Source organism: Myotis myotis, unplaced genomic scaffold (genome assembly GCF_014108235.1).
Source record: "Myotis myotis isolate mMyoMyo1 unplaced genomic scaffold, mMyoMyo1.p scaffold_m19_p_1, whole genome shotgun sequence".
NCBI lineage: Eukaryota > Metazoa > Chordata > Mammalia > Chiroptera > Vespertilionidae > Myotis > Myotis myotis.
Genome location: NW_023416313.1, coordinates 194,626,287 through 194,652,468, shown reverse-complemented (window position 1 = coordinate 194,652,468; position 26,182 = coordinate 194,626,287). Strand labels below are relative to the sequence as shown.

Genomic DNA, 26,182 nt, shown 5'->3' with positions numbered 1-26,182 from the left:
TTTGGAATGTGCATTTGGTAGCTTTTTGAATCAGAGGATTGTGGAGGTTGGGGTAAGTTGGAGCTTGAACACCTGCCCTCAAGTCCCTCTTGGAGGAGCAGGAATCTGGGAGAGCAGCTTGATATAGCCCCAAGCCGGGCTCCATTTCCCTCTGGGAGAGCAGCTTGATATAGCCCCAAGCCGGGCTCCATTTCCCTCTGCTGGAGGGGGTCCGTGCAGGGTTTTAGGGTTTTTGGGATAAGAGTGATGATTTCTGGCTGGTGCTTCCCCAAAGTAGGACTAAGTGAGGACAGTCAGTGGGAAAATCCAGTTGACTTTCCTTGGAAGCCGCCCTAGACCTTGGGAAAAATTTAAATGAGCAAAAGTGTTTTATTCTTTCCCTTCACCTGCACTCCATGTCTCTTTGTCAGCACTCTAGAATTCTTTTGTATGTCTTAGCACTTCTTAAAATATCTTAAAACTTCTCTGTGCTAGTGTTCTGCATTATATCCCCAGGGCCATTTGCATAACAAAGACGGGGTGGGAAAGGGAGGAGGAGAAAGATTTAACCTTCCTCCCCATCGTTAATGTGCATGAAATTTCTGGATTGGAACACACAGTTTTCATAAAAGCAAAACAAAAATAAACCCACAAAACTGTCCAAATCATGTCAGATACAGGTATTTTTGGAGCCTCTCAGAGGAAAACCTTCTTTTATTGGAATTGTTGTAGACAGGAAAGAGACATTCACAGACTTTCATTGACTGCATATAACTTCTCTTATTCCAGAAATTTCTATCAGCCGAATTATTGAGCAGTTTGCATATGATCTCCTTTAGGAATGGAAATAATATGCAGAAGTATTGAGTTGATGTGGTTATTTTCTTATTGTCTGAAGGAATAGTACCGTAAAAAGGAAGTGCTTCTTTTATATTATAGCAAAACAAAAGCTTAGACAGCAGTTGGGAAATATAGCGGGATACAATACCAAGTCTTAGACAGCGAGGCCTGGTCCTGGTGTTCCCCCATCACACACCCTTTTCCCAAGTTCGCTGAGTCCTTCCTTTAACTTCCCTGGCCTGCTTTCCCATTTATAAAAAGGAAGGAAAGGATGCACAAGATGAGTGCATTTATGAGCTTGGGGTCACCTGATGGTCTTGCTAAATTCCGGTGGGGGTGGGTCCCACATTCTGTATTGCTGATAAACTCCAGGCGATACAGGTCCACACTTTGAGTAGCAAGGTACTAGATTAAAGTTTTCCAAAGCTGGCTGAGCATGAGACTTTCCTCCGTGCCTGTATTTTTTTGTGTTCTACCCAGAGGGAGTCTGTTCAGCGTGCCTGCATTAGAGTTTAGCAATCTGTATTTTTGACGCTCATCCCAAGATTCCCTTGCGGCTGCCAGCATTTAGGAATTGTTGCAGTAGTAAATTAGAGCTTCTCCACCCTGGCTACGCAGAAGAACCACTGGAGAAGATTTCAGAACAAATACTGATGCCTGGATCTTATTATTTCTGTTTCCAGTATCAACTCTTTACTCTATTGCTTATTTCCCCCTTGAGTGTTGTCACAGTTCTCTGGTTTTTAATTTTTATTTTTTGTATGCCTCATAATTTTTAATTGTATACTGGCTGTTGGGGTGACACATTGTAGAGATTTTTGATTTAATTATTTTTCCTCTGAAGAGGGGTGCATTTTATTTTAGCAGGTAGTTAAATTATTGGGGGGTCACCTTGATTATGATTTTAGCTGTGTGTGTGTGTGTGTGCCTTTGTGTGTGTATATGAGGGAAGGAGATGAGACAGAGAGAGAGAGAGAGAGAGAGAGAGAGAGAGAGAGAGAGAGAGAGAGAGATTCACTCGTCTATATTTTTGATCTTACTTAGACCTTTATCCTGGGACTTCTTTCCTACTCCTAAGCATGGCCTTCTGTGGCTTAAATGGAAATCTTGAGGAATTTACAAAGCTTCTCTAGCTTGATAGGAATGAACTCTGAAATTTGTCTTGTAGCCTTGGGTAGGCTGTGAAATTTCTGCCTGCTTCTTAGCCTTCTAGTCATTTCTAGACTTGAGTTCCTTAGTAGTCTTATCCTGTGTATGAACAGATAAGAATTTGAGGTAAATTCATGTATAGATTTATGGCTCTTTATGTCAAAGCATTCTCCTTAACTTTAAGCTGCTCTGACAGCCCCAAATTATGACCTTTGACTTTTCTGCTTGAAATCTCTCACTCAGGAATTGTACAAATTGGGAAGTGCTCACAGGGGAATGGACAATTCAATGAATATTGCATTTAATGTACTTCATTTTATTCAAGGATTTGTATTTTTCAGTTTCTTCCTACCTTTGTTTGGTTTTCAGTGCCTTGAGACAGATTTCCCTTCATATTTTGTCCTTTACTTCTTGATTTAGCATCTATTCTGCTAAATTGTAATTGGTTGTCACGTAATTGTTTTACTGAATATGTAAGTGTTTTGAGAGTAAAGGATATGGTGTGTTGATCTCCATTCTAGCCAATTAATAGTGCCCTTTACTTAGCAGCTACTTAGTAAATGTTGAATCAGAATTTAAACTTAAAGTTCTCTACTCATAAGTTAATTTATCTTTTTAGTACACTACTCTGAATATAAGTTCAAAAGAGTTTATTTCAGCCCTAACTGGTTTGGCTCAGTGGATAGAGCATTGGCCTGCGGACTCAAGGGTCCTGGGTTCGATTCCAGTCAAGGGCATGTGCCTTGGTTGCGGGCACATCCCCAGTGGGGGGTGTGCAGGAGGCAGCTGATCAATGTTTCTCTCTCATCCATGTTTCTAGCTCTCTGTCCCTCTCCCTTCCTCTCTGTAAAAAATCAATAAAATATATTTTTTAAAAAAAGAGTTTATTTCAGGTAGATATTTTGAGTATTTTGAAGTGAAGTATTCCTTTTAAAAGTTGTAATCTTTTAAAATATTTACTTTAAAATATTTTTCATTTTTATATCTTAATATTATTTTAATTTTAATTCAGTCTAAATATTGCTAAAGTTATTGCCTAAGACTATTGGACCTTTAATCAAGGTTGATATTAAAAGGTATTATTTTTATATTAATTTTTATACATAAAGAAAACCACTTCTTTATGCAAAATAGATCAGAGATGGTTCTTTATTTAGACTAAAGAGAGTTTCCAAATTTTGTGTACCATATGGTTGAAAATAACATCTTTAAATAATTTTATTTTAAAAAAGAACTCTTCAATGTTATTTTAAATTAGACTTTTTAAGATTAATCGAATTTATTCCATCATGTCCAAAATTATATTAATAGAATTTTTGGAGGAATCATCCAAGTTTGCCTCTGTTATCAAGTCCAATATTCTCAATTTGTGGAGAAGTGACTGTAGCCCCAATCTTAATAAATTAACCTGTTTTTAGGTATAATTATTATAGTCATTAACATTTTTAATATTAACCATACTTTGTCTTCAGTATACTTGAACAGAAAGAGGTATTACATAAACTGACTTTTCTGTTCAATGAAGTTTTTAGTTTGTATACAGATCTTGTACTTACTGCAGATCTCATTTGATGATCATGCTAAACTCATTATGTCAGTTTCAAGAATAGGTTTTATTATTTGTACCATAGAAAACCATAGTTGCATTTGTCTATCTTTATGAATTTGTTTTTTTGATTATTTGAAAGAAGTACATTGATAAATGAAGCTAAAAACGTCCTTTTTTTCTTTCTTCTTCAGAATCGAGTTTCTTACTGGGAAATGCCCAGATTGTGGATTGGCCTGTAGTTTATAGTAATGACGGTTTTTGCAAACTCTCTGGGTATCATCGAGCTGACGTCATGCAGAAAAGCAGCACTTGCAGGTAGGTAATAGAGCAGCTCAGGAGCATTTCCTGAAGTTTAATGTTGAATGTGGCTAAAAGGTTTAAACTGATTTAAACAGTGACATAGTGATCTACAGTAATAATAGAGGAATATGCAAATTGTCTGGAACACCATTGCAGTAACAGTAACGACCCAATAGCAGGCTGCATGGGGCGACAAGGCCAGCAGGGGGGTTAGTGAAGGACTACCAAACGACTGAACAGCAGGCTGCATGGGGTAACCAGGCCGGCAGGGGGCTTAGTGAGGGATGAACAAATGACTGAATAATAGGCTGTGTGGGGTGACCAGGTCGGCAGGGGGAGCAGTTGGGGGCAACCAGGCTGGTGGAGGGGGGAGCAGTAAGGAGCGACAAGGCCAGTGGGTGGGGCGGGGGGGCGGCAGTTGGGGCAATCAGGCCAGGAGGGGGCGGGCAGTTAGGGACAATCAGGCTGGCAGACAGAGGCAGTTAGGGGTGATCAGGTTGGCGGGGGGGGGGGGGGGTAGTTAGGGGTAATCAGGCAGGCAGGCAGGTGAGCAGTTAGGAGCCAGTGGTCCCGGATTGTGAGAGAGATGTATTACATCCCCCAAGGGGTCCCGGATTGGAGAGGGTACAGGCTTGGCTGAGGGGACCCCCCCCCCATGCACGAATTTTGTGCACTGGACCTCTAGCTTATAATAAATATACATTTGGTCTTCAACCTAAGTCCTGGCACAGAGCTCCTAAAAGGCTTGGCATTAGAACAATGAAGGTGCCTTTTGTTATGTTAATAAGGTGACTATTGGAAGACCCTTAGATAATCTGAGGTTGAGGACGGGGTGCCAGGAGAACCAACCACATGATTAGAGGGAGGTAACTTTTAGTATTCCCCACCCCCATCATCTAAGAGAGGGGTTGGAGGTTGATCAAATGCCAGTGGCCAATGATTTAATCAGTGGAAACTCAGTAATGAGGCCTCCATAAAAATTCAAAAGGGCAAGGTATGGAGAGCTTCCTGATTGGTGAATATCTCGAGGTGCTGGGAGAGTGATGTGTTCCTCACTCTTTCTCCATACCTTGCCCCTTACATCTCTCCCATCTGGCTATTCCTGAGTTATAGCCTTTTAAAATCAGTAATCTAATAGGTAAAATGTTTCTCTGAGCTCTGTGTGCTGCTCTAGCAAGTTAATCAAATCCAAGGAGGAGGTTGTGGGAACCTCTCATTTATAGCCTGTCCTTAGAAGTACAGGTGACAACCAGGGCTTGTAACTAGTGGCACCTGACGTGTGTGAGTGGGGGGGCTGTCTTTTAACCCGTGGAATCTGATGCTAGCTATTTCAGAGTAGATAGTGTTGTGATTGAGTTGAATCATAGGATGCCCAGCTGGTGTCCCAAGAATTGCTTGTTGTTGGTGTGGAGACCCTCCCACTTGTACCACACACACTGGAATTGGTACCAAAACCTATTTACTCACATGCAAAAACTATAGGGTATAACTATAGTTATATTAAAATATTAAGGAGACTAAATTGTCAGTAGAAATATACAGCTGAAGAGCCATTGGTGAAAACTTTTGCAGAGAGAAGGATTTTTGCATATATGTGAATGTATGAATTCATCCAATAAATATTTTTTGCCAACCTATTATGAGCCAGGAACTATCTGAAGTGTTGAGTGATCAAAGGAGCATCCTACCTCAGGGAAGCACTGATGGGCGCTAAAACTGTCTTGAACAAAGTAGGGGAAACAATTTCCAATCAAGTAGGACATGGCTCATGAACACTTAAAGAACATCAAAATAAAGTTCTTAGACCCTGTGTAAATCATACATACTTTGTAAGGTTTGTACATTATACCATTGCTATTTTGTTTGACTTATGTAAAACAGATTCTGGCATTTGTATTTGTAAGAATTCTTTCAAAATATGCCATATCTGTGAGCTTAAAGAGTGTATTGCAAAAAGATCATAAAAAAGAAAAGGAAATTCTATGTAAGGAACCAATTTAGAACTGACAACTTTTCACAATATTTCAATACTGAGATGGGATGTGTTTCCCTTGAGCTAATTTTTCCTTAAAGATCTCACTTAACTAAGCACCAAAATCATGTTATTTTAGAACTGTGAGTGATCTGAATTATTTTCTATTCCAAATCTTTTGTTTTTCAGAGAGGAAAACTGAGGTGGAGTTTTGTTATGCGATTTGTCCATGGTCACTCACTCAGAGTTGTGACATTCTTTTGAGTTAATAAAGCTATTGTTATAATAACCATAACCTGCATGTCATTTTCCATACGAACTATTATAAACCTACTTTTGCCCACTCCTGTTCATTCTGCTTCTTCACAGAAGGCAAGGATTTCATTGATACCATGAGTCTAAACCTGGCTGCACAGAGGAATCCCTTAGAGAGGTTTTACAAAACACAGATTCTCATACCTCGCCTCAAACCTATTGAACCAGAATCACCCAGGGTGGGTGTGTGGGGGGCAGGGATAAGTACTTTTAACTGTCAGCTCAGATGGTTCTGATGCTTATCTAGATTTGAGAAATAATCTGTTGAACCGTCTTCCTTTTTCTCTATTAAATCATTCTCATATCAAATCTTCACTCTCTGGTATGAAATTGGTAAACAGGCTGATGAAAATTATGGCCCCTTATTGAAAAACTCAGTAGTACTGATGACTTTTGTGCCTTTTTATCTGTTGGGTAGATATTAGCTCTTGGGCTAGCAATTTTGCTAAGGTGTGTGTTGTAACTTCTGGGAAGTTAAGGTTTGTATTGAACATCTGTCTCCCTTATGTCTTAGAAGGGTTTAGGGTAGAAAAAGTTAGTTTTATGCTAGATGTTACCTGTGGAACAGGCTCCAGAGAAAATTCTAGGGAATATAGAGGCTCCCATACCCATTTCCTCTCCTTGGACTTCAGACATCCCATCATCATACCCATGCCTATTTCAGGTGCCTGAAGGTATTTATGATTTTCTCAACAAGATATGGTTTTCCTTCTATGACTCCCATTAGTTCATCATGTGGCATTATCATCTGGCCTTAAACTAACTAGCTTTCCTTTTCCCTTGGGTTTTTATTGCTATTGTTTCTGTTGTCATTTTTGTTGTTCTATGTGGATCTATTGTGAAGTCCATGCTTCCTGTGTATTACACCTGTCCCCCTCGCGCTTCCACACCTGTCCCCCTCGCGCCCCCCCCCCCCCCCCGTTTTCTTTGGCAGGTGCAATTTTTTCTACAGAAAGTTCACTTAAAAAGTGCTGGCATATTATAGAGTATTAGCATATTTTATCTTCTAAAAGAATTGTTTTTTTCCTTGCTAGCACCAGTGCCAGATTATAAATGCGTCAAAAGTAAGGATTCCATCTTGCTCACTTTTGCATGCACTGCAGGACACAGTTCAGTGTTTTGTGTCAGCATTTGTTGAATTAGATTGGCTTGTTTTGCAATAAACTCCGACCTAGACCTCACATGCCTCCATATAACATGATTTTATTCATCGTATTTCATCCCAAGTGCTATGGTATTTAAGGTGGGCGAGGGAGCAGAGAGCTTTGGATTATGTTATTCTTTTTCATTTTTCATTGTGGGAAGATGTCTTGCCCCAAGCTCTGTTCACTATTTTTAGAGACTATTTTCAAAATGTTAATATTCTTTTTTTTAAAAATAGTATGTTTTTATTGATTTTCAGAGAGAGAGAGGAAAGGAGAGGGAGAGAGAGAGATAGAAACATCAACATTGATCTGCTGCCTCCTGCATGCGCCCTACTGGGGATTGAGCCCCAAACCTGGGCATGTGCCCTGACTGGGAATCAAACCATGACCTCCTGGTTCATGGGTCGACACTCAACCACTGGCCAGGCCATATAGCTTTTTATTTTTTATTCCCTGTGTAAATCTATGAAAGCCTTTGAATATGAGGAAACAAGGAGGAAAGAAGAAAATAATATACACGTTTAGAACTGCAGTGTTAATGGCTAAAAGTTATTGTAGAGTTTTGGAATAACTGAATTCCAATTGAATATAGAGATAAATAATTTGACAATGAGGATAGCCTTATAAATAATTCAAAGAATTTTATTGATTATCATTATCAGTGATATAAGAATAAGAAACTATAAATCTGTGAGTGTCAGTTTGTGTGGAAAAAATATGACACTGTATTCTGGAAAGAAAAGAATCATCTCTATGTACAACTTGCATTAGATGGATTAAAGTAGTAACTGGGTAAAGATTCCAGGTTTTATTGTTTAATTATTCAAATATGAAATGTTCTATGGGAAAATAACAATAGCAATTTATAATTTTACAATATGAAGAGGCTAATATGTATTATTTTTGTTTTCTTATTTTTTTCCTTTCCAACGCTTCCCCCATTAGACCAGATGCACAAAATCTAATGAAACATACTCTTCAGTTTGTCTCAATATTATCATTATACTCCCTCTGGGAAGTTCTCTATGTTATTAAATTTTCTTTTATTTTTTTCCTTTTGATCACATCCCTTGTCCTCTTTTACAGTTATTCAAAATGTGTTTATTGTATGTATTTCTAATCTGTCTCCTATTTGTTTATTAAATATGTGTATTCTTAAATGTTGTTGCTTTGTGCTTGTTTTTAAGACCCACGCAATTCATACTGTGCAATAAGATTTATAGTTTCTTACTTTTTTCACTCAACATTATGTTTTTGGGAATTTTTTTATCCTCATTGGAAGAGTGAGGATATTTTTTCCATTGATTTTTAGAGAGAGTGTGAGGGTGGGGGGAAGGGGGGAGAGAGAGAGAGAGGAGAGAGAGCAAAATATTGATGTGAGAGAGACGTGCTCTTTACTGGGAATTGAACCTGAGATCCTCAGGTTTGCAGACTGACACTCTAATCACTGAGCCACATTGGCAAGTGTGTTTTTGAGATTTTTTTATGTTGCTATATATGATATCCTATTTCATTATGTTTATTGTATAGTGCTCTTGTGTCTTCATAGCCTTAATTTTATTTATCTATTTTATTAGTCATGAACCCCAACTTCTGACATTTTGCTGTCTCAAACTACTTGGAGATAGACATCCTCATACACATCTTCTTGTGGCCCCACGTGAGAAGTTGTCTGTCTTTGTCCAGAAATAGAATCACTGGATAGTAGACTGTATATAGGATTTGTACATTAATTGCTCTCAGATTGCTGTCAAGTGGCCTTCTGTTTCCAAACTCACCACCATGAGTGAGGGTTTCAGTTTCCCTACATCCTTGTACTTCATAGTAGCATCTAAATTTCTATTTTAATACATATGATGTATTCTATGTACTGTCTCATAACTAAAATTTAAAAAATTCTCATGACACTTTAGGGCTTCCAGAATTTAAAGTCTAACCCATTTTATTGTGTAATAATTGCATTTGAAGCCTTTGGATTATTTGGATGTTTACTGAAGGACACAAAACATATTGCATGTATAATGGAGATTATAGGTTTTGGGGGAATGGATCTAAAGCATATGATCTTACCTCATGAGCCCTAGGAAACCCTGACATTCGAGACACACTATCACAGGCTAGGTAGAAACCACATCAGCATTTTAATCTTTTATTAACCTGAAACATTAAAGGCCCATCTGTTGTTGTTTTTAGGATAGAGGGGTGAGGAGAGCAATCATGTAGGTGGGGAGGATTGGAGTAGACAGATGCTTTCAAAATCATTTTTTCCCCTCGAAGGGCCCACTAATAATTCTTTGTCCATGCATCAAATTAGAGAAGGAAGCAGAGGTATTAGGAGACACTTTATTGGATGTATTTCACAGGTAGTTTTATTAACACAGGATTATCTCAGCCAATATGAGCACATTACACATGATAGATCTCAGTCAGTCTGGTTCCATTTGGCTGCGGTCTCTGCTTTGCACACAGTGGCACTGAGGGGAAGTGTTGGAGAGCCAGGTGCTCAGTGATGCTTATGCTCCAAGAGTTAGAGATGTCCAGGGCTATCCCTCCCTTCGCCCAATTACATGCACGGATCGACTCTTTATGACTATCTGAATCCTTCTAAACCCATATAACTTAATGGGCTGTGAAACATTTTGGTTACAATCTATGATACGAAATAATGCTTTGGTTTATTCCAAAATTATCTCTGAGATTTTGAGAGCTGTGTTTTTATTTGTTTCTAAATTCTCCTTCTACTCTCCCTCGCAGGCTTCTTTTTGACCCCTGGGCTATAGATCTCAGCCCATCCTCCATTAACTCGGTGATGATTTCCCTGTTGTGGCTGGTTCTGAGCTGAGGACCACATTTGCCAGCTAACTGCATTAAGTCAATCTGTGATGAAGCATTTGCTAGCCTGTGAACTACACACACTGTAGATAGTATTATTTTCTAGTGGTGACTGAATGTGGTATTTTAGTTCAGGAACATTGTCCAGTCATTAACAGATTGAGCTAGATGGCAGAACTCATGATGAGGTTGTACATTCTTTTTTAGTTTGGAAGTTCCTTTGCCCCTTGAAAGTCTATCAACATTATAGCCATTCTTACTGTGAGTTCTCATAATGAGACTTATTTGTGAGATTTTGATGGCAGAACAAGGGATCCAGGAATAAATAGTAAATGCTGCTATAAACCGAAGTCACCTGACCCCAGAAGTTTCCTAGGACAGAATATACATGAAAGCTATATTGACACCTGCTTAGGCAAGCTGGATATGGGTTAGGCCAGGCTGGAGGAAAATTTCTTCCTTACTTTCAAGACCAGATCTTACCACCACTTAGTTGTGTGGCAAGAGAAGTGGCCAGATAATCCAGGAGCAGGTCCTGGGTTGAGTTTATGCTTCAGCCTCATGGGTTAGCAAAAAAAAGAAGACACAAAATGATGTGCATACCCTTTAAGACTCAGTGACCTTGCCCATTAGCAGGTGTGGCCCAACCCCATTCTAGAATTGTAGGGACACAAGGGAGGGTGGTTGGGGCTGGAGTGGCCTTCTAACCCCACTCCTTAGAAGCATTCCAGTAATCACTCAGCCATTGTACCACACATTCTAATTGGCAACTTCATGTGCATTATGCTTTTAGACCTCACTCTCTGAGTTGAGTTAACATCATCATTTTACTGATGAGGAAATGAAGAACCAGAGGGGTTCTATCCCTTTCTTGTGAATCATAGTCCTGCGAGTGCAGTGCTTCTATTATATTTCTACTGCTCAGTGTTACCGCAGAGATAGATCGCTTCTGTGCATTGCACTTTCCCCTCCAATAAAATGAACAGTGCAGTTGTAGAAGTCATTTATAATACCAGTGGAACAATGTAAGAGTCAAAAGACTCAAAAAAAGTATTCAGATTGTAATAGTGTGGGATTGTTTTCTTAAAATGTCTTTGCATTCTTAGGATAGGAGATTTTAGCATTGGGAGGGCTAACATGATGAAGAATATACTATGGAATTTTCATAGTTTACTTGAAAAATTGCTGGTTTGCATTTTCTCTTCAGATTTTTGGCTGAATCAAATGTGTGTTGTAAGTGGTATTATTACATCAATTTTCAAAACAATCTTTTTTTAAGTTGTACCTTAATTTTCAACCCTGTTAGTTTATTTTTCAAATTATTATCCTATTTTCATCCTGCATTTTCAATTATAATATTCAAATTTCCCTCCAAGTTTTTCTGGTGACCAGTTGTGAATATTGTGTTTTGGTTTGTTGAACTATAGAACCCTGACATTTAGTAATAGGAGTAAAATGGTTTTTCTTTTATGTTTCTTAAGACCACAAACATTTAGTTAGCTTGATAATTATTTTTTGTTCTTAATGTTTTCTTTATATTAAAGAGTTTTTAGATTAAAAACAGTCAATTATCATTATTATTATTTAAAAAACTGATTGATTGAGAGGTTCACCTGTCTGTAAAAATATTATTGACAGTATTAAACTGATGTTTTAATTTTGGAGGGTGGGACTTTTTAACTGAGGTATTCTAATTTAATTATAATGCCTTCAGGAGATTTTCATAAGACTCACATGAGCTGAAACCCAGGCCTTAGACAGGAGCAGTGGCTTTTCAATGCTATCTTATAGTAGGCACTGAAATTTCCTTTGTTAGTTCAGCTGTGAGATTAAGGAGTTAGAGTCTGTTATTTTATTATGAGATTCTCATTATTTTACTATCATAACAACACTAAAATATCTTTTAAAAATAAAAGATAGAAATATTATAATTGAAAATGCAGGATGAAAATTGGCAGGGCAATTTTTTGGTCTGCTACATCTACTTTCTTTCATTTCTTAGTTTCTAAAGTTCTAGTTGTGTAGGTTAGTGTTACCATGAGATTGGCCTGAGTTACTTCTAATTTCTAGAGATATGGCATTGCTATTGAATCCTGCCAGTCTTTGATGGATCTTGCTAACAAATTGCTTTTCAGGTTGTAAATTTCCCAGATTGGTATATTCAAGGGCAGTTTTCCCATGAGGATAATGAATCTTAAACTTCAGGGGCCCCTCCCGTGAGTGGGTGTTGTTTAAGGTTCTGTGCCTAATTTTGTTTTATATATTTTTCCTTTCCTTAAAGGCGGCCCTAAAATTGTATAAGCTTCAGGCCTGCCACACTTGGATTTGCCTCTGGCCAACAGGCTAAGTCATTGAAAACTGGAACAAAAACAATCATAAAGATATACTTGAGTTTTCAAAAACATATTCAAGGTATCTAGCAGTAGCTCACAGATTCCTTCCTGTTGGAAGAAATGATCTAGACAATTATGTTAACTGTATATCTAAAACCAGATGAACAACTGATGATTGTGAACACACTGGGGACAGAGTTTTAGGGGCTTGTAGTCCTTGACCAAATTCTGTTTCTATAGATTATCAGACTTTTGGTGAATTTCTTTTAGAAAAATAGATAATTTCATCGTGTAGATGTACCACAGTTTTCTAATCCATTCATCTACTGATGGGCACTTAGGCTGTTCCAGATCTTAGCTATGGTGAATTGTGCTGCTATGAACATATGGGTGCATATATCCTTTCTGATTGGTGTTTCTGGTTTCCTGGGATATATTCCTAGAAGTGGGATCACAGGGTCAAATGGTAGTTCCATTTGTAGTTTTTTGAGGAAACTCCATACTGTCTTCCATAGTGGCTGCACCAGTCTGCATTCCCACCAGCAGTGCACAAGTGTTCCTTTTTCTCCACATCCTCTCCAGCACTTGTCGTTTGTTGATTTGTTGATGATAGCCAGTCTGACAGGTGTGAGATGATACCTCATTGTTGTTTTGATTTGCATCTCTCGGATGATTAGTGACTTTGAGCATGTTTTCATATGTCTCTTGGCTTTCTGAATGTCCTCTTTTGAAAGGTGTCTATTTAGGTCCTTTGCCCATTTTTTGATTGGATTGTTTATCTTCCTTTTGTTAAGTTGTATGAGTTCCCTATAAATTTTGGAGATTAGGCCCTTATCAGATATGACATTGGCAAATATGTTTTCCCACACAGTGGGTTTTCTTGTTGTTTTGTTGATGGTTTCTTTTGCTGTGCAGAAGTTTTTCAAATATTAGGACAATTTTGTGGGATATAGAAGTTCACTCTTTAATCTGTTTTCTATGTTTCTTTAACCACAGTAATTATATATGCCTCCTTCAGTTTTCCTCCAATTAGCCATAGTTGTATGTATTTAAAAAATCCTCATAAGTGATGAAAATGACAGTATATTATATGTGTAATATGAACTTTTCACGTTTCATTGTACACAGGAGATAAAAAAGACTGCAAGCTGAAATGATGTAATACTATCTTAATACTCAATGGAAAAATTATGATTGTTCTATGACCTTTAACAGTGTCAAAACATTGAAAACTCTCTTTCTATTGGTTATAAATACATAGAAATGAAAGTAACTGGAAAAGTAATATTTAGTATACCATGATTCAGAACATTAAATTAAAGTGTTTCATTTCTTTGTAAAACCTATCACTTGTAATATAACTCATGACATAAAGAGAGCATTTTTTCCTAACTCTTTGCAAATGTTAATAATCCTTTTTAAGTTTGAATCAACTTTAACTCCCTTTTTCTCCCAGGGACACTATTGTGAACTATCTCCTGGGTTTCTTTAATGTGAAGCCTCCCTTCCTCCCTCCCTTCTTCCTCCCTCCCTCCCTCCCTCCCTCCCTCCCTCCCTCCCTCCCTCCCTCCTTCCTCCCTTCCTCCCTCCTTCCTCCCTTCCTTTTTTCCTCCCTTCCTCCCTCCCTCCCTCCCTCCCTCCCTCCCTCCCTCCCTCCCTCCTTCCTTCCTTCCTTCCTTCCTTCCTTCCTTCCTTCCTTCCTTCCTTCCTTCCTTCCTTCCTTCCTTTCTTCCTTCCTTCCATTTTTAATTTGCATCACTTTCTCTGGGAACCCTTGATCCTTTCATCCCAATCACTTTTGTGACTTCTGTTGGTAAGTTTGCCTTCACTCAGTTCCTCTGGCTGCATATCTAGTCTCTCAATGGCAATAATGTCAACATTCCCACATTCATCTTTTTCTTCTCTCACCTTGTTTATGTTTGATTCAAATTCATGTCAGCATTATGACTTTCACTTCTTGATGGACTTTAATCTTTGATGGCGAATTCCTGCTTTCAATTTCCATTTTTATAAAATGTCATGTGGATTTATCACCGAGAAACAAGGGGGCAACATATCTAACGCGCTCTGCTTCTGTGTGTGAATTGAATAACAGATGCACAGTGACCAATGCACAGTTTTGAAAAATCGAGGTGATTGGTCACCGATTATGATGTGTTATCTGTTACTCACCAGTGATTTGTAGACTGAAGAGCTAACATTAAAGTCTAAACTTTATGTGATTATTCAGTTAATATTCCTTAGTAACTGAAATATGAATGGTGCTATTGGGAAGCTGATGTTCTTTAACTACACCATAGTAATAAAAATCTGTACATATATGAACTGTGTAAAGCGAGGATTGCTTTTTGCTCTCTTTCTGTAAGTTTGGAGTAACTTCTAATGCTAGCGTTTAGCAACAAATTTAACAATAATGACAAAAACATGGTATAAATATTTTAGTTCACTTTGTGGGAGCAACATTATATTTTGTAATTAAATTTGATTACTTAATCAACAAAGACAAGGATATGATTTTATGTAGCATTTTAAAAGCAACACAAAACTGAAATGGATTGTTTCCCCCCAGTTTTATGTACGGGGAATTGACTGACAAGAAGACCATTGAGAAAGTCAGGCAAACTTTTGACAACTACGAGTCAAACTGCTTTGAAGTTCTTCTGTACAAGAAAAACAGTAGGTATCTAAATTATCAATAAGATGTGCCAACTCTTTATTAATGTTATGTTTTGGTAAGTAGTAGTTGAGCTATAGTGTAGAGAGAATATAAAACTTTGTTCCTTCTCTTGGCAAGTAAAATTAGATGGGAAAATTAATAATTGATTCTGGCTATGAAAAGCAACCTGTTGAGGAATGGAGGTAAAGCATGGTGCATTTTAGATGTGTGTGTGTGTGTGTGTGTGTGTGTGTGTGTGTGTGTGTATGGTGGCAAATGTTTTGTAATTAATACTCATGATTATGATTTTATAGTTATGTGACAGGAATTTAAAATGACAGAAATTTATTTATTTTTTTGTAGGGTTAAAGAAAAAGGTGATTAGCATCATTGGATATCTGATTACCATTCTATAAATACATAGGTAACATGTGAATATAGGCTATCTACTTGAGGTGAATCTGCTAATATAGCCTTTTGCTGGACTCAAACTCTTTTGTGTGTAACTAGTGGAAGTAGTCATTATTTTATTTTTTAAACCATTATTATAATAATTATAATTATCATTATAATTATTGTTATTAAACCTTTAGAACAGGCCATTCACATCTGGTATATTTTGCGAGCTATTCTCTAGGATGAGCTTTGTGAGTGCTCAGTTATCTATTCTCTAATCACACAAGACATCATGGTCTGGACTCTCCACAGAGTTTTGAGGAATAAGCCAACCAAACAAAAAACCGACTAGGACATTCGTCAGCCAAGACTCCCTTCTAATTCATTTTCTTTGAATATTTATTTACTCTTATTCCTTTTTTGCTACTTCCACAAGTTGATTTTTCTGTTTTAAAATGAGCAGTCACTTCACAAGATGGATTCATTTATTTAGTGTTAATAGTACATGATAGCAAAGCCAATTATCATCTTCAGTGGAAATAGATGCAGTTTGGGACACATTCTCACTTCAACAGGAAATACTTGCTCCATGCTCAGTGTCTGTTGGATCTTGTGGAGCATAATTTATTCTCTCCACTTTACCTCAAACATTTGTTCTCTGTGGACTATTTGGAACTAAACTTAGGTTTCTCTTTTTTAATTGACAGACCAGCATAGGGATAACCACAGCACAGTAGTACATTGGTAATGGAACATTAGTCTTTAGTGATTTTACCTAGGGAATGTCTTAACATCTTATATTTCATTTTAGAATCAAGGCTGAGAGGTATTTCTCTCTGAAGTCATACCCAAATGTCTGTTGGCTTGTCACCTAGAAAACAATCCATTGTGAACGAACAGCTCTGTCCTCTTCAAGAGAAATGTCAGGTGTTTTCTGTTCTTTTTTTTTTTTTTCCACCAGGGCCAAATACATATTGACAATTCATAGTAGATTCTTATGCCCCAATCCCCTTTCATTTTCATATAGTACTGTTATCCCTTAAATGACTTAGATATGGCTCAAGTTTAGCAAATCATTTAAAAATATTTCATATTATTTCACTCTGACATTTAAGCAAAATAAACAGATCTTTGCCTGATTTTGAAACATCAGAGGCAAGCTCATAGTTTCTGAGTTTCTCAAAAATACCGTAGTGGAAATCCTGTTTGTTTATATCCTTTAAATCATGCGAGTAATGAATCGAATTTTGCATTTCCAAAAGTCTCCTTTTGAGGTGGTTTAGATAGTTTGCTTTACTTTAATGGCTTGAAATAATGATCTGACCTTTGTTCAGGCATGTCTGGTTCTTTTCAGATAAGTATCTATGTATGTTTAGATTTCTGCTTAGAGTTAGTAAGAGACAGAGCCCATAGCACTGTAGATTAAAGCTCCTCTCAGCTGTGCAGCATATGCATTGAGTTTATCCCCTTTAATATGAAGGAAAGATATTATCCATGTACTATAATGGAGTTCTACTATACTTAAAAGCAGCTTTAAAAAAATCTTGTAAATAGTTAGCTGAAGCTTTTGAATATCAGCTGAAAAGAGTGTATTCGTGTGATTTTTAAAAATGTTAAAAGGAAAAATCACATGTCTGTAGAAAACAGCTTGGGGATGCCTGAAGGCCAACACCTCCCATTACTTTCATTAAATAATTAGGTTAAACACCATTTTGCCAGTGAGGAGATTGAGGTATCCTATTTAACAGGTGTCACGATTGACATTTCAGTTTGCAACCTCTATTCTTTAGGCCCATGGCTCTGATTAGCAGGGGGCTGTTCCTACTGTTGGAAAAGAAAAAGTGGCTCTGAGATGATGACTGAAAATGGCTCTTACACAAAGGGCAGAACTGTGATATCTGGGTTCATTCCCAATAATCAATGCCAGGGCTCTGCCTTGACCTTCCAGCAGCTATGGGCCTCTCTGCGTGGCCCTCCCAGGTACCCCCTCAAATTCAGAATATGGATATTTCAACAGCCACTCAGCAAGCACTCAGCCTGCTTGCAGAGGTATGACCTGTACTTCAACTTGAAAAAAGTCCACCATGATATCTGAAAGCAATTTAAAAAAATAGCTCTGACTCTATACCACAATTTGAATTGTTGCTGTTTTCATAGATATGAGCTGTAATGTCATCTCTTTCTGTTCAGATTTCCAGCAGACCTTGGAAATCAGCTTATGCTTAGTGCCCCTTTCCCTTTGTTTATGACCCTGCTGCTGCAAGCTCACTATGTTGTAACAGCCATAGGCCATGTGTCTCTGGCGTCTGGGGCTGGTGATTTATAAAACTGCTTATCACTCACAGTTCCTGGACACATTGTGTAAAATCAGAATCAGAAAACAAAGAACAAGCCTCTCTGGAAAATGGTGTAATTGTTTCTGAGATCCCTGCCTCATCCTGTAGTCATTTTGGAAGGGACCATGTCTTTTCATAGGCCTCCTGGTGTTGCAAAGAACCTGGTTGTCTAAACTGAGTATTCCCATAGAAATCTCCTCTCTTTAATTCTCTGACTTCTTTTTGTTTGTTTGTTAATTCTCACCCGAGGATTTTTTTTCACTGGTTTTTAGAGAGAGTGGAAGAGAGGAGGAGAGACAGAGAAACATGGGTGGGAGACACATCGATTGCTTGCTTCCTTCCTGCAGGTGCCACAACTGAGCCTGTAACTGAGGTATATGCCTGAGGGCATTAAGCCTGGGACTCTAACTAGCTGGGAGATTCTCTGACTTCTTGAACTTCTTGTCTAAATGACAAACTCCCTTTTATGGTGACATTATTATGTGGTTGATTTTTTTTTTTTTTTTTGGCCACAGTATGGTGGCGCTTCTTATTTGGTTTTCATTGGTAGCCACCAACAGGCTATCAAGTCTCACCTAGAGACTATTTATAGCTGCACAGCTCACCTGTACTTCACCGCACACCTGACAAAGGCTTTCATGTCTTTAAGGCAGAATATTTGGGGAGGCTTTACTGCACTGTGGCTTAGAGCTAACAATGGAAAATAAGTCTTTTCGATTCTGATGGAACATTCCTTCAGTGTTTTATTGTTTAATGGATAATTACTCCTTTGAAGTCATTTCTCTTATCTTCAGATATTTATTTGACAGAATGCCAGTTCTGATTGGTCCAGAACTTAAGCACAAAACTGTCCTCTGTGGTCTGCAAGAGCCACTGTTTGAACAACCTGGTGAGAGTCCAGCCTCCTGCTTTGAGGGAGGGAGGGAAGAAGCAGTGGCTCATAAAGACACCTGAGTCTCTCAAGGGCTGGGGATAATTTCCCCCCCCTTTAACGTTGTTTTAAAGGCGTCAGGTAGAGCTCTGCGTACACCAGCCTTAGTGTCTCTGATGCGGGGGTACAGTCAAAGCCATAGAGCTATCTTAGAAGTCTATCCCAGCATTTCAGATGTTCTTCCCAGAGAAATACTTACCAGAGCATCAGGTATTACTGTTGAAGTCAAGTGGCACTTCTCAAAGTGACAGAAGCCCCTGGGAGGGGCCACACTTGGTGAGACTATCTGAAGGAAGCTGGTCAGAGCAGCAGTGCTTGTGTCACTTCAGTAGCGAGATTGCCTTTGTGCCCCCACATTGTGAAATGACACCCTGGGCTTTACTTTCAAGTTTTGGTATTTTGTGTTGAAAAATATGTGTATAAATTTATTATTATTATCATTATTCTTTTATTAAAAATTTTTTAGTGTTGACATTATTGCAGAAGTCCTCTTCTCCCCCTTTGCCCACCTCTACCCTCCCCTGCCTACCCCTACCTTGGCTTTTACCAAATTATTACCTGTGTCCATGGTATATGCATATATGTCCTTTTTAAATTATTTAATTTAATGTCATTATTTTTATTGTTGACAGTATTACAGATGTCTCCCATTTTCCCCCTTTTTGCCCCCCTCCACCCAACTCCTGCCCCATCCCAGGCCTTCCCCACGCATATATGTTTTTTAGCTATTTCCTTCTGTTTGTTAATTTTTGAGCAACTGGTAGTTGATACAAAATTAAAGTTTTCTTGAATCCTTTTTAGCAGTTAAAATACTATTGTATTGGTGTTAATTCCTGGCAAAGCAGTTGGCAGCTGAAGTTAGAGGAAAGGCAGGAGACCAAGTCATTGCTGAGGCTTTGCCACACTCTGTTGTCCTTTCTTTCTCTTTCAGGAACTCCTGTTTGGTTTTATATGCAAATTGCACCAATAAGAAATGAACATGAAAAGGTGGTCTTGTTCCTATGCACTTTCAAGGATATTACATTGTTCAAACAGCCAATAGAAGATGATTCAACAAAAGGTAATTTTCAAAGGAATTACTACTCTTAAGAATTTGGCTGTCTTTTAAATATATTATTGTTATTATTATTTTAACAAAATCTATTGGTTGAACTCAAAAATAAAATTGTACTCCATGACTCTTAGACAGTCATACTAGTCATTGTCTGGATCATTTTTCAATCATATTTTTGAATGGAAATAGCAAGTTGAGATAATAGTTACTTAAATTATAATAAGGGGAATTGAAAAAAAGACATAAAGAAGAGATTTCTCAGAACATTATTAATTTAGGATTGATGTAATGGGAGTTTCAGCAACTTATAACACGGTGAGTTTTAGAAACAAAAATTATAACTTGTGGGATGGCTTGGGTGAAATCTTACTAGAACACAGTTGATTAATTTTTGCTAAATTTATTAGAGTTTGATTAATTGACCTTTTCAGGTTACTTTTCACCTTTTATTTATTTTTTAAAAAATATATTTTTGTTGATTTCAGAGAGGAAGGGGGATGGAGAGAGAGAGAGAGAGAAACATCAATGGTGAGAGAGAATCATTGATCTGCTGCCTCCTGCACACCCCCTACTGGGGATCTAGCCTGATACCCAGACATGTGCCCTTGACAGGAATCGAAACTGGAACCCTTCAGCCCACAGGCCGACACTTTATCCACTGAACCAAACTGGCTAGGGTTACTTTTCACCTTTTAAAAATTGGGTTGTTGTAGATTCTCTTGGATAGATGTTGCTAGATTATGTAAAGAATAATTTGGTTATCAAGAGAGGGGCTAGAAAATGAAAACATTCTCCTCAGAATCTTATTGACTATATTCAGAGAGACTGCTATAGAAAACAGTAGTCAGTGGCATGGGATGTTACTCCCTTTGCTCTCATTTTATTCTCTTCAATTATGTTTAAATTAGAAATTGGTGCAATAAATGAAGAATTTAAAAAACCCTTAGGAAAAGTTTTTATGCAATGTGTTTAATAATCTCTTAGAAGACTAAAAATTAAATGTCTTCCTTTTTGCATTTGGCAAACGTTGCCTTTTCTTACGTCTTAAAAAAATTGGCATAAAAGCTTTAATCTTTCCAACTGTAATCATAATTGTAGAGAAATTGCACTGCTCTTATTTCCTGCAGATAAAATCACGTGTATATTACTATAGCTGCTCAGTTTCTGGTTAGCATCAAATTGCAAGGAATATTTTACAATGTGCAAATCATTTAAAGCATGATATAAATCAATTCACTGTTGAATTTCTGAAAATGTGTGTATTAAATCATCTCCTGAAAGAATGAATAAAGCATTCACATTTGGACCTGTCCTACCTGTTCCTATGCCTTTACTCATATACCCAGTGTCTAGGAAGTTTAGGATAAATTCAAATGTTATTTTTTTTTTTAAAAAATATATTTTATTGACTTTTTACAGAGAGGAAGAGAGAGGGATAGAGAGTTAGAAACATTGATCAGCTGCCTCCTGCAACCCCCACACTGGGGATGTGCCCACAACCAAGGTACATGCCCTTGGCCAGAATCGAACCTGGGACCCTTCAGTCCTCAGGCTGACGCTCTATCCACTGAGCCAAACCGGTTAGGGCCAAATGTTATTTCTAATATAATAGTCTTCTAATGGAATAATTTTCTAATTATGCTCATTTGTTTGTTTGAAAATTCAAAGTTCTTCATCCAATAGCAGCAGAATACCTGTTCTTCTCAAGCTTAAATGGAGTGTTCATTAGGTAGATCCCATTCTGGCCATAAAACATACCTTGATAAATTTAAAAGAGTAGAAATCTTACAAAGTATATTCTTAGACAACAATGGAATTAAGTGAGAAATCAGTAACAGAAAGATCGCTAGAAAATTTCTAATGTTTGGAAATTAATACGTTTTTAAATAGACCATGGGTCAAAGAAGAAGGCTTAAAATAAATCAGAAAAATATTTTGAACTAAAGGAAAATAAAACACAACTTATCAAATATGAGGTATGCAACAAACGTGGTGCTTAGAGGGAAATTTATAACATTATATGCTAATATTAGAAAAGTAGAAAGATATAAAATTAATGACCTAAGCGTCCACCTTGGAAAAGGAAGCCAAAGAAGAGCAACTTAAGTCAAAACAAGCTGAAGACAGTAAATAAATCTTAGAGCAGAAATCAATGAAATAGAAAACAGAAAAACATTAGAGAAAATCACTACAATCCAAAGCTGCTTCTTTGAAGAGGTTATTAAAGTTAACAAACCTCTAGCTGGGCTAGCCTGAAACATGGAGAAGGCACAAATTAATAATATCAGAAATTAAAGAAGAGCCATCCATGGACATTAAAGCATTGCAAAAAAAATGGGTGTGTGTGTGGGGGAAGCTAGGTTGGGGAAGAACGGGGGCATATGTAATACTTTCAGCAATAAAGATTAAAAAAATACTTCAAACAACTCTACAGCCACCACATTGGTAATTTAGTTAAAATGGGACAATTCCTTGAAGATACAAACTATCAGAACTCACACTAGGGGCAATAACATGAATTGTCCAGTAGCTATTAAATAAATTAATAAACTTCCCAAACAAGAAAATACCTGGTGCAGATGGTGTTACTGTCAAATTCATAGTCTCTTCCAGAAAATAGAAGTAGTGAGAACTCTTCTCATTCTATGAGGCCAGCACTACCCTCACACCAAACTCAGAAAAAGATAATATAAGAAAGGAAAATTACAGACCGATATTTCTCATGAATATAGATGCAAAAATCCTCAACAAAAGAGAATACAACAATGTATTAAAAGAATTACACACAATGATCAAGCGGGGTTTAGTCCACATATGCAAAGCTGGTTCAACATTTAAAAATCAATCATTGTAACTCACTATATCAACAGGCTAAAGAAGAAACGTAATATGATCATATCAATTTGCATAGAAAAAGCATTTGACAAAACCCAACACCCATTCATGATAAAAACTCTCAGTGAAGTAGGAATGGAGAGGAAGTTCATCAACTTGAGAAGGGAAAGTCTATGAAGAACCTACAACTAAGAGCTGATGATACCTATTGTTTTCTCTAATTTACAGCAAGTGATGTTATGGCACAGCTAATGTTGGCCAAAATGAGTATAATACTTTCTCACAGTTTTGATCTGCTGAACATTAAAGGTGACGTCAGTAACTTTGTAGCCTATCTATGGAAAATGAAAGTTGGCAGCATTTTCTGATGACATTGGGGGGAAGGGTGTAAATATTTAGGGTTGAATTTTATTTTTCACATTAATGTGTCTCCATTTTCCTGCCTCCACCTTCATCTCTGCATTTTCACATCAGAATCACAGAGTTCTTTGTCAGGTATAATCTCTTAAAATGCATAATCCATTCTTACAAAAAAATGAATAAACTCCAGACAACACAGATCACTTGATTTTGAATAACGTGCTTGTTAGACATGCAAATTAGATTCTATAGGAAAAATCTGACCCCATTGTGGAAAGGATTCAACTATCTCTAGTGCCAGAATTTTTAGAGGAAGAGCTTATTTTGAATAGACGTTTATTTTGAGACTCCTCCACACTTTTCAAGTACATAACAGATTGCTGAAAGAAGTATTGCACAGGTAACTATGAATGGTGTATATGAGTAACTTTCTATTGAAGTAATCATCCTACTATTGCTATAAAACTAGAAGTATGCAAAAGCAAGTTTTGAAACTTAGGCAAAATTTGTATCTTTCAACCTTTTAAGTTGAGTAAAGGGGACCATGGAACTTTTGGGAAACAGCAAATGAGATTTTGTGATAAGACCATAATATCAAAATAATTTGGGACTAAAGAATTGAGGTTGGAGACAAGATTACTTTTCATTCAGCCGTGGGTTAAACAGAGTTACTTAACACATTGCAGACGGATCACAAGAATTCTTGTGTTTTCTGTTCTAAGGCTTGTGGCCCAATCACGAGAATTCTTTAAAAAGATATTAGCTTGCAAGAACATGGAATAAATAACTTCAAAATGCAATGGGTATTTAATTTTAAAGTGTGCCTTTACCATTTATGTAAAATGTTTTTTGTACTTGTTCAATAGAAACTTCTCGGGCCACTGGGTAAAGCAGTAAGACCACTGGCCCACAATGTGTTAACATGAGCCTTTTCATGACTCTTCTAGGACTATTTTATTTTCCTTGTTTATCTATTTTATTCATTAAAAAAACCCAAAGTACAAGTCGAGCACACAGTAAGGGGCAAGCACTATTCTAGGTCCTGGAAATACAGAGTTCCTTCCCTCGTCTCCTAATAGGTGGGACAGACACACATATGTATAAAGTGAAAGTTTTCTTCTGATTGTTTCTATTTTCTCAGTAATGTAGGATTCATGATTATCAATTGAGAGCAAAGATGGGAAAGGAGTGAGGAAGTGTTAAAGGTGTGAGGAGAAAGGAGTAGGTATGAACAGTAATCTGTGAGTGTGGAGAAGAGAGTGGGCAAAGGCAATCTATCAGGTTTGTGAGCAGCACTGATGTTTACTTGAGGCCAGTAGTCATGAGTTTCACTAGTATCTGTGAACATAATTATGTGTTTTACTCCACCCGTGTTAGGTCAAAGGTGTACAGATATAGAAGTAGGTGAAGAGTTGGATTTAACCAGAGTTAGAATTTGGTCAGGTGAGTAAGATGAAAAGAATCAGGGAGCTCAAGGATCAGGGAGCAGGATCAGAAGGTCAGGGAATTGAGGATGCTTGCAAGAGAGTAGGTTGAGAGTATTTGCCGAGGATTTAGGAAATAGTGTTTTGGGATGCAGAAAGACAAGTGCATCCACATGCTGGCAAACCAGAATGCAACTTTTAATCCCAGAGCAAGGACGTTTTACTTCTTATTGTGAAAAGGTGTCGTGATTGGAACAAGGGCCTGAGTCTGTTGAAGTTTTGCCAAAATTGATTTGATTGACATCAATCTCCTACTTCTGGTACTTTTTACCAAGAAACATATGGTTGAAAGACTTGAGTACACTGGCTAAATCTGAATTTTACTTCTGAATGGTATCTGGGATAGTAACTATAACTGACAGCAGCCAACTAATTTGAGTGTATCTCTTCTTCAAAATGAATTTTATGATCACCAAAACTTCATGCTCAGTTTATTTTTGCCTTTAAAATGAATGGCACCAAGTGATGTCAGCTATACCTTTGATTTATACCGTGATGGATGGTAGCAAAAACCATTGGAGCGGAAGGAAAGCAGTTTGGATGAAGTAGTTAATATGTGGCAGGAACTTTATAGTCTTTATCGCACATTTTTATAATTCTGGAAACTACTGTTCTTAGTAGTTTTACTGTTCAAGATCCTGACACTCAAGCCTCACTGATTTCCAATCCCATGTCATCTCTATGGCACTGTGCTGACTCATTCTTTCCAGTGGAAACTTATTGTTTGGGTTTAAAGATGTCCATTTTTCCCTACAAATTTTTCACCTTGATGGTATTTTCCCCCTGCTCTTCTTTTTAACAAACAAAACAAAACAATAACAACAAAAAACCCCACAACCCAAACCCAAACAAGCACAAGTTGAGAATACATTGGTTCTGACAGAATTTTACTGTTTTGAATCAACAGAATTTACTGAAAATAATACAAGGGGGCAAAGTGTTTTTGTTATCTTTTGTTCCTGGTATTGAGGTCTTGGAACTGTTGCTCAGGTAATCAGTCAGTGGTACTCAATACATCATTTATAATAATACAAAGGGGAAAAATTACAGCCAAGAAATCCATTCTGTTGATTAGCCATATGTGTTCTAAAAGAGATGGCTCAAATCTCTGCCCATTTATACTGTATAGTACTTTCAAACAGATTCCAAAATTGCCAAAACACTTACAGTGTGAAATGTCCTGTGCCAAATAGTTATGGCATCTTTGTGCCAATAATTGAGACAAAAATTTTCTGTAGGATGAAAATAAGGGCAAAAATAGCAATCTTCCCCTGTGGGAAGCCAATGATTTTCTTTAGAGAGGAAACAACAGATGAAATATGAGTAATTATACCATGTAGTCTCTTTGGCCAAGAGTATAATTGTTTACCTAAGCTTTTTTTCTTATGGATTAGAATCTTGTGTTGCAGTCCAGTAGATTGATTTAACTGCCTCTGCAACTTCCTTTTATTTTTAAGATTAAGCAGTCCATGACATAGAGGTTAATTGCAACCCAATAGAGCTAAACTAATGTTTTATTAAGAAGGAGTTGGCATCCTGAGCTTTTAGGAGAACAAATGTTCTCATAATACCATGAACAACTTACAGAGCAACTATTAGGCTCTTCATATTCATCTGTCTGTTCACATTATCCTGTATCGACCACGTCTAAGTAACATCAGCGAACTGTGCTGAATAATCAGTCACACAGTTAAGTCTCTGTAAAGGTGAGATCAG

General features: G+C 37.4%; 1 protein-coding gene across 1 annotated transcript in view; it reads left to right on the top strand.

Annotated features, from left to right (window-relative positions):
• Nucleotides 1-26,182, top strand: part of KCNH5 (potassium voltage-gated channel subfamily H member 5) — a 255,663-nt gene that overhangs the window by 14,692 nt on the left and 214,789 nt on the right. Inside the window, exons 2-4 of the mRNA XM_036309340.1 lie at nt 3,709-3,832; nt 14,984-15,090; nt 19,665-19,793. Coding sequence (XP_036165233.1) covers nt 3,709-3,832; nt 14,984-15,090; nt 19,665-19,793 — 360 coding nt within the window. The remainder of the gene's footprint in view (nt 1-3,708; nt 3,833-14,983; nt 15,091-19,664; nt 19,794-26,182) is intronic.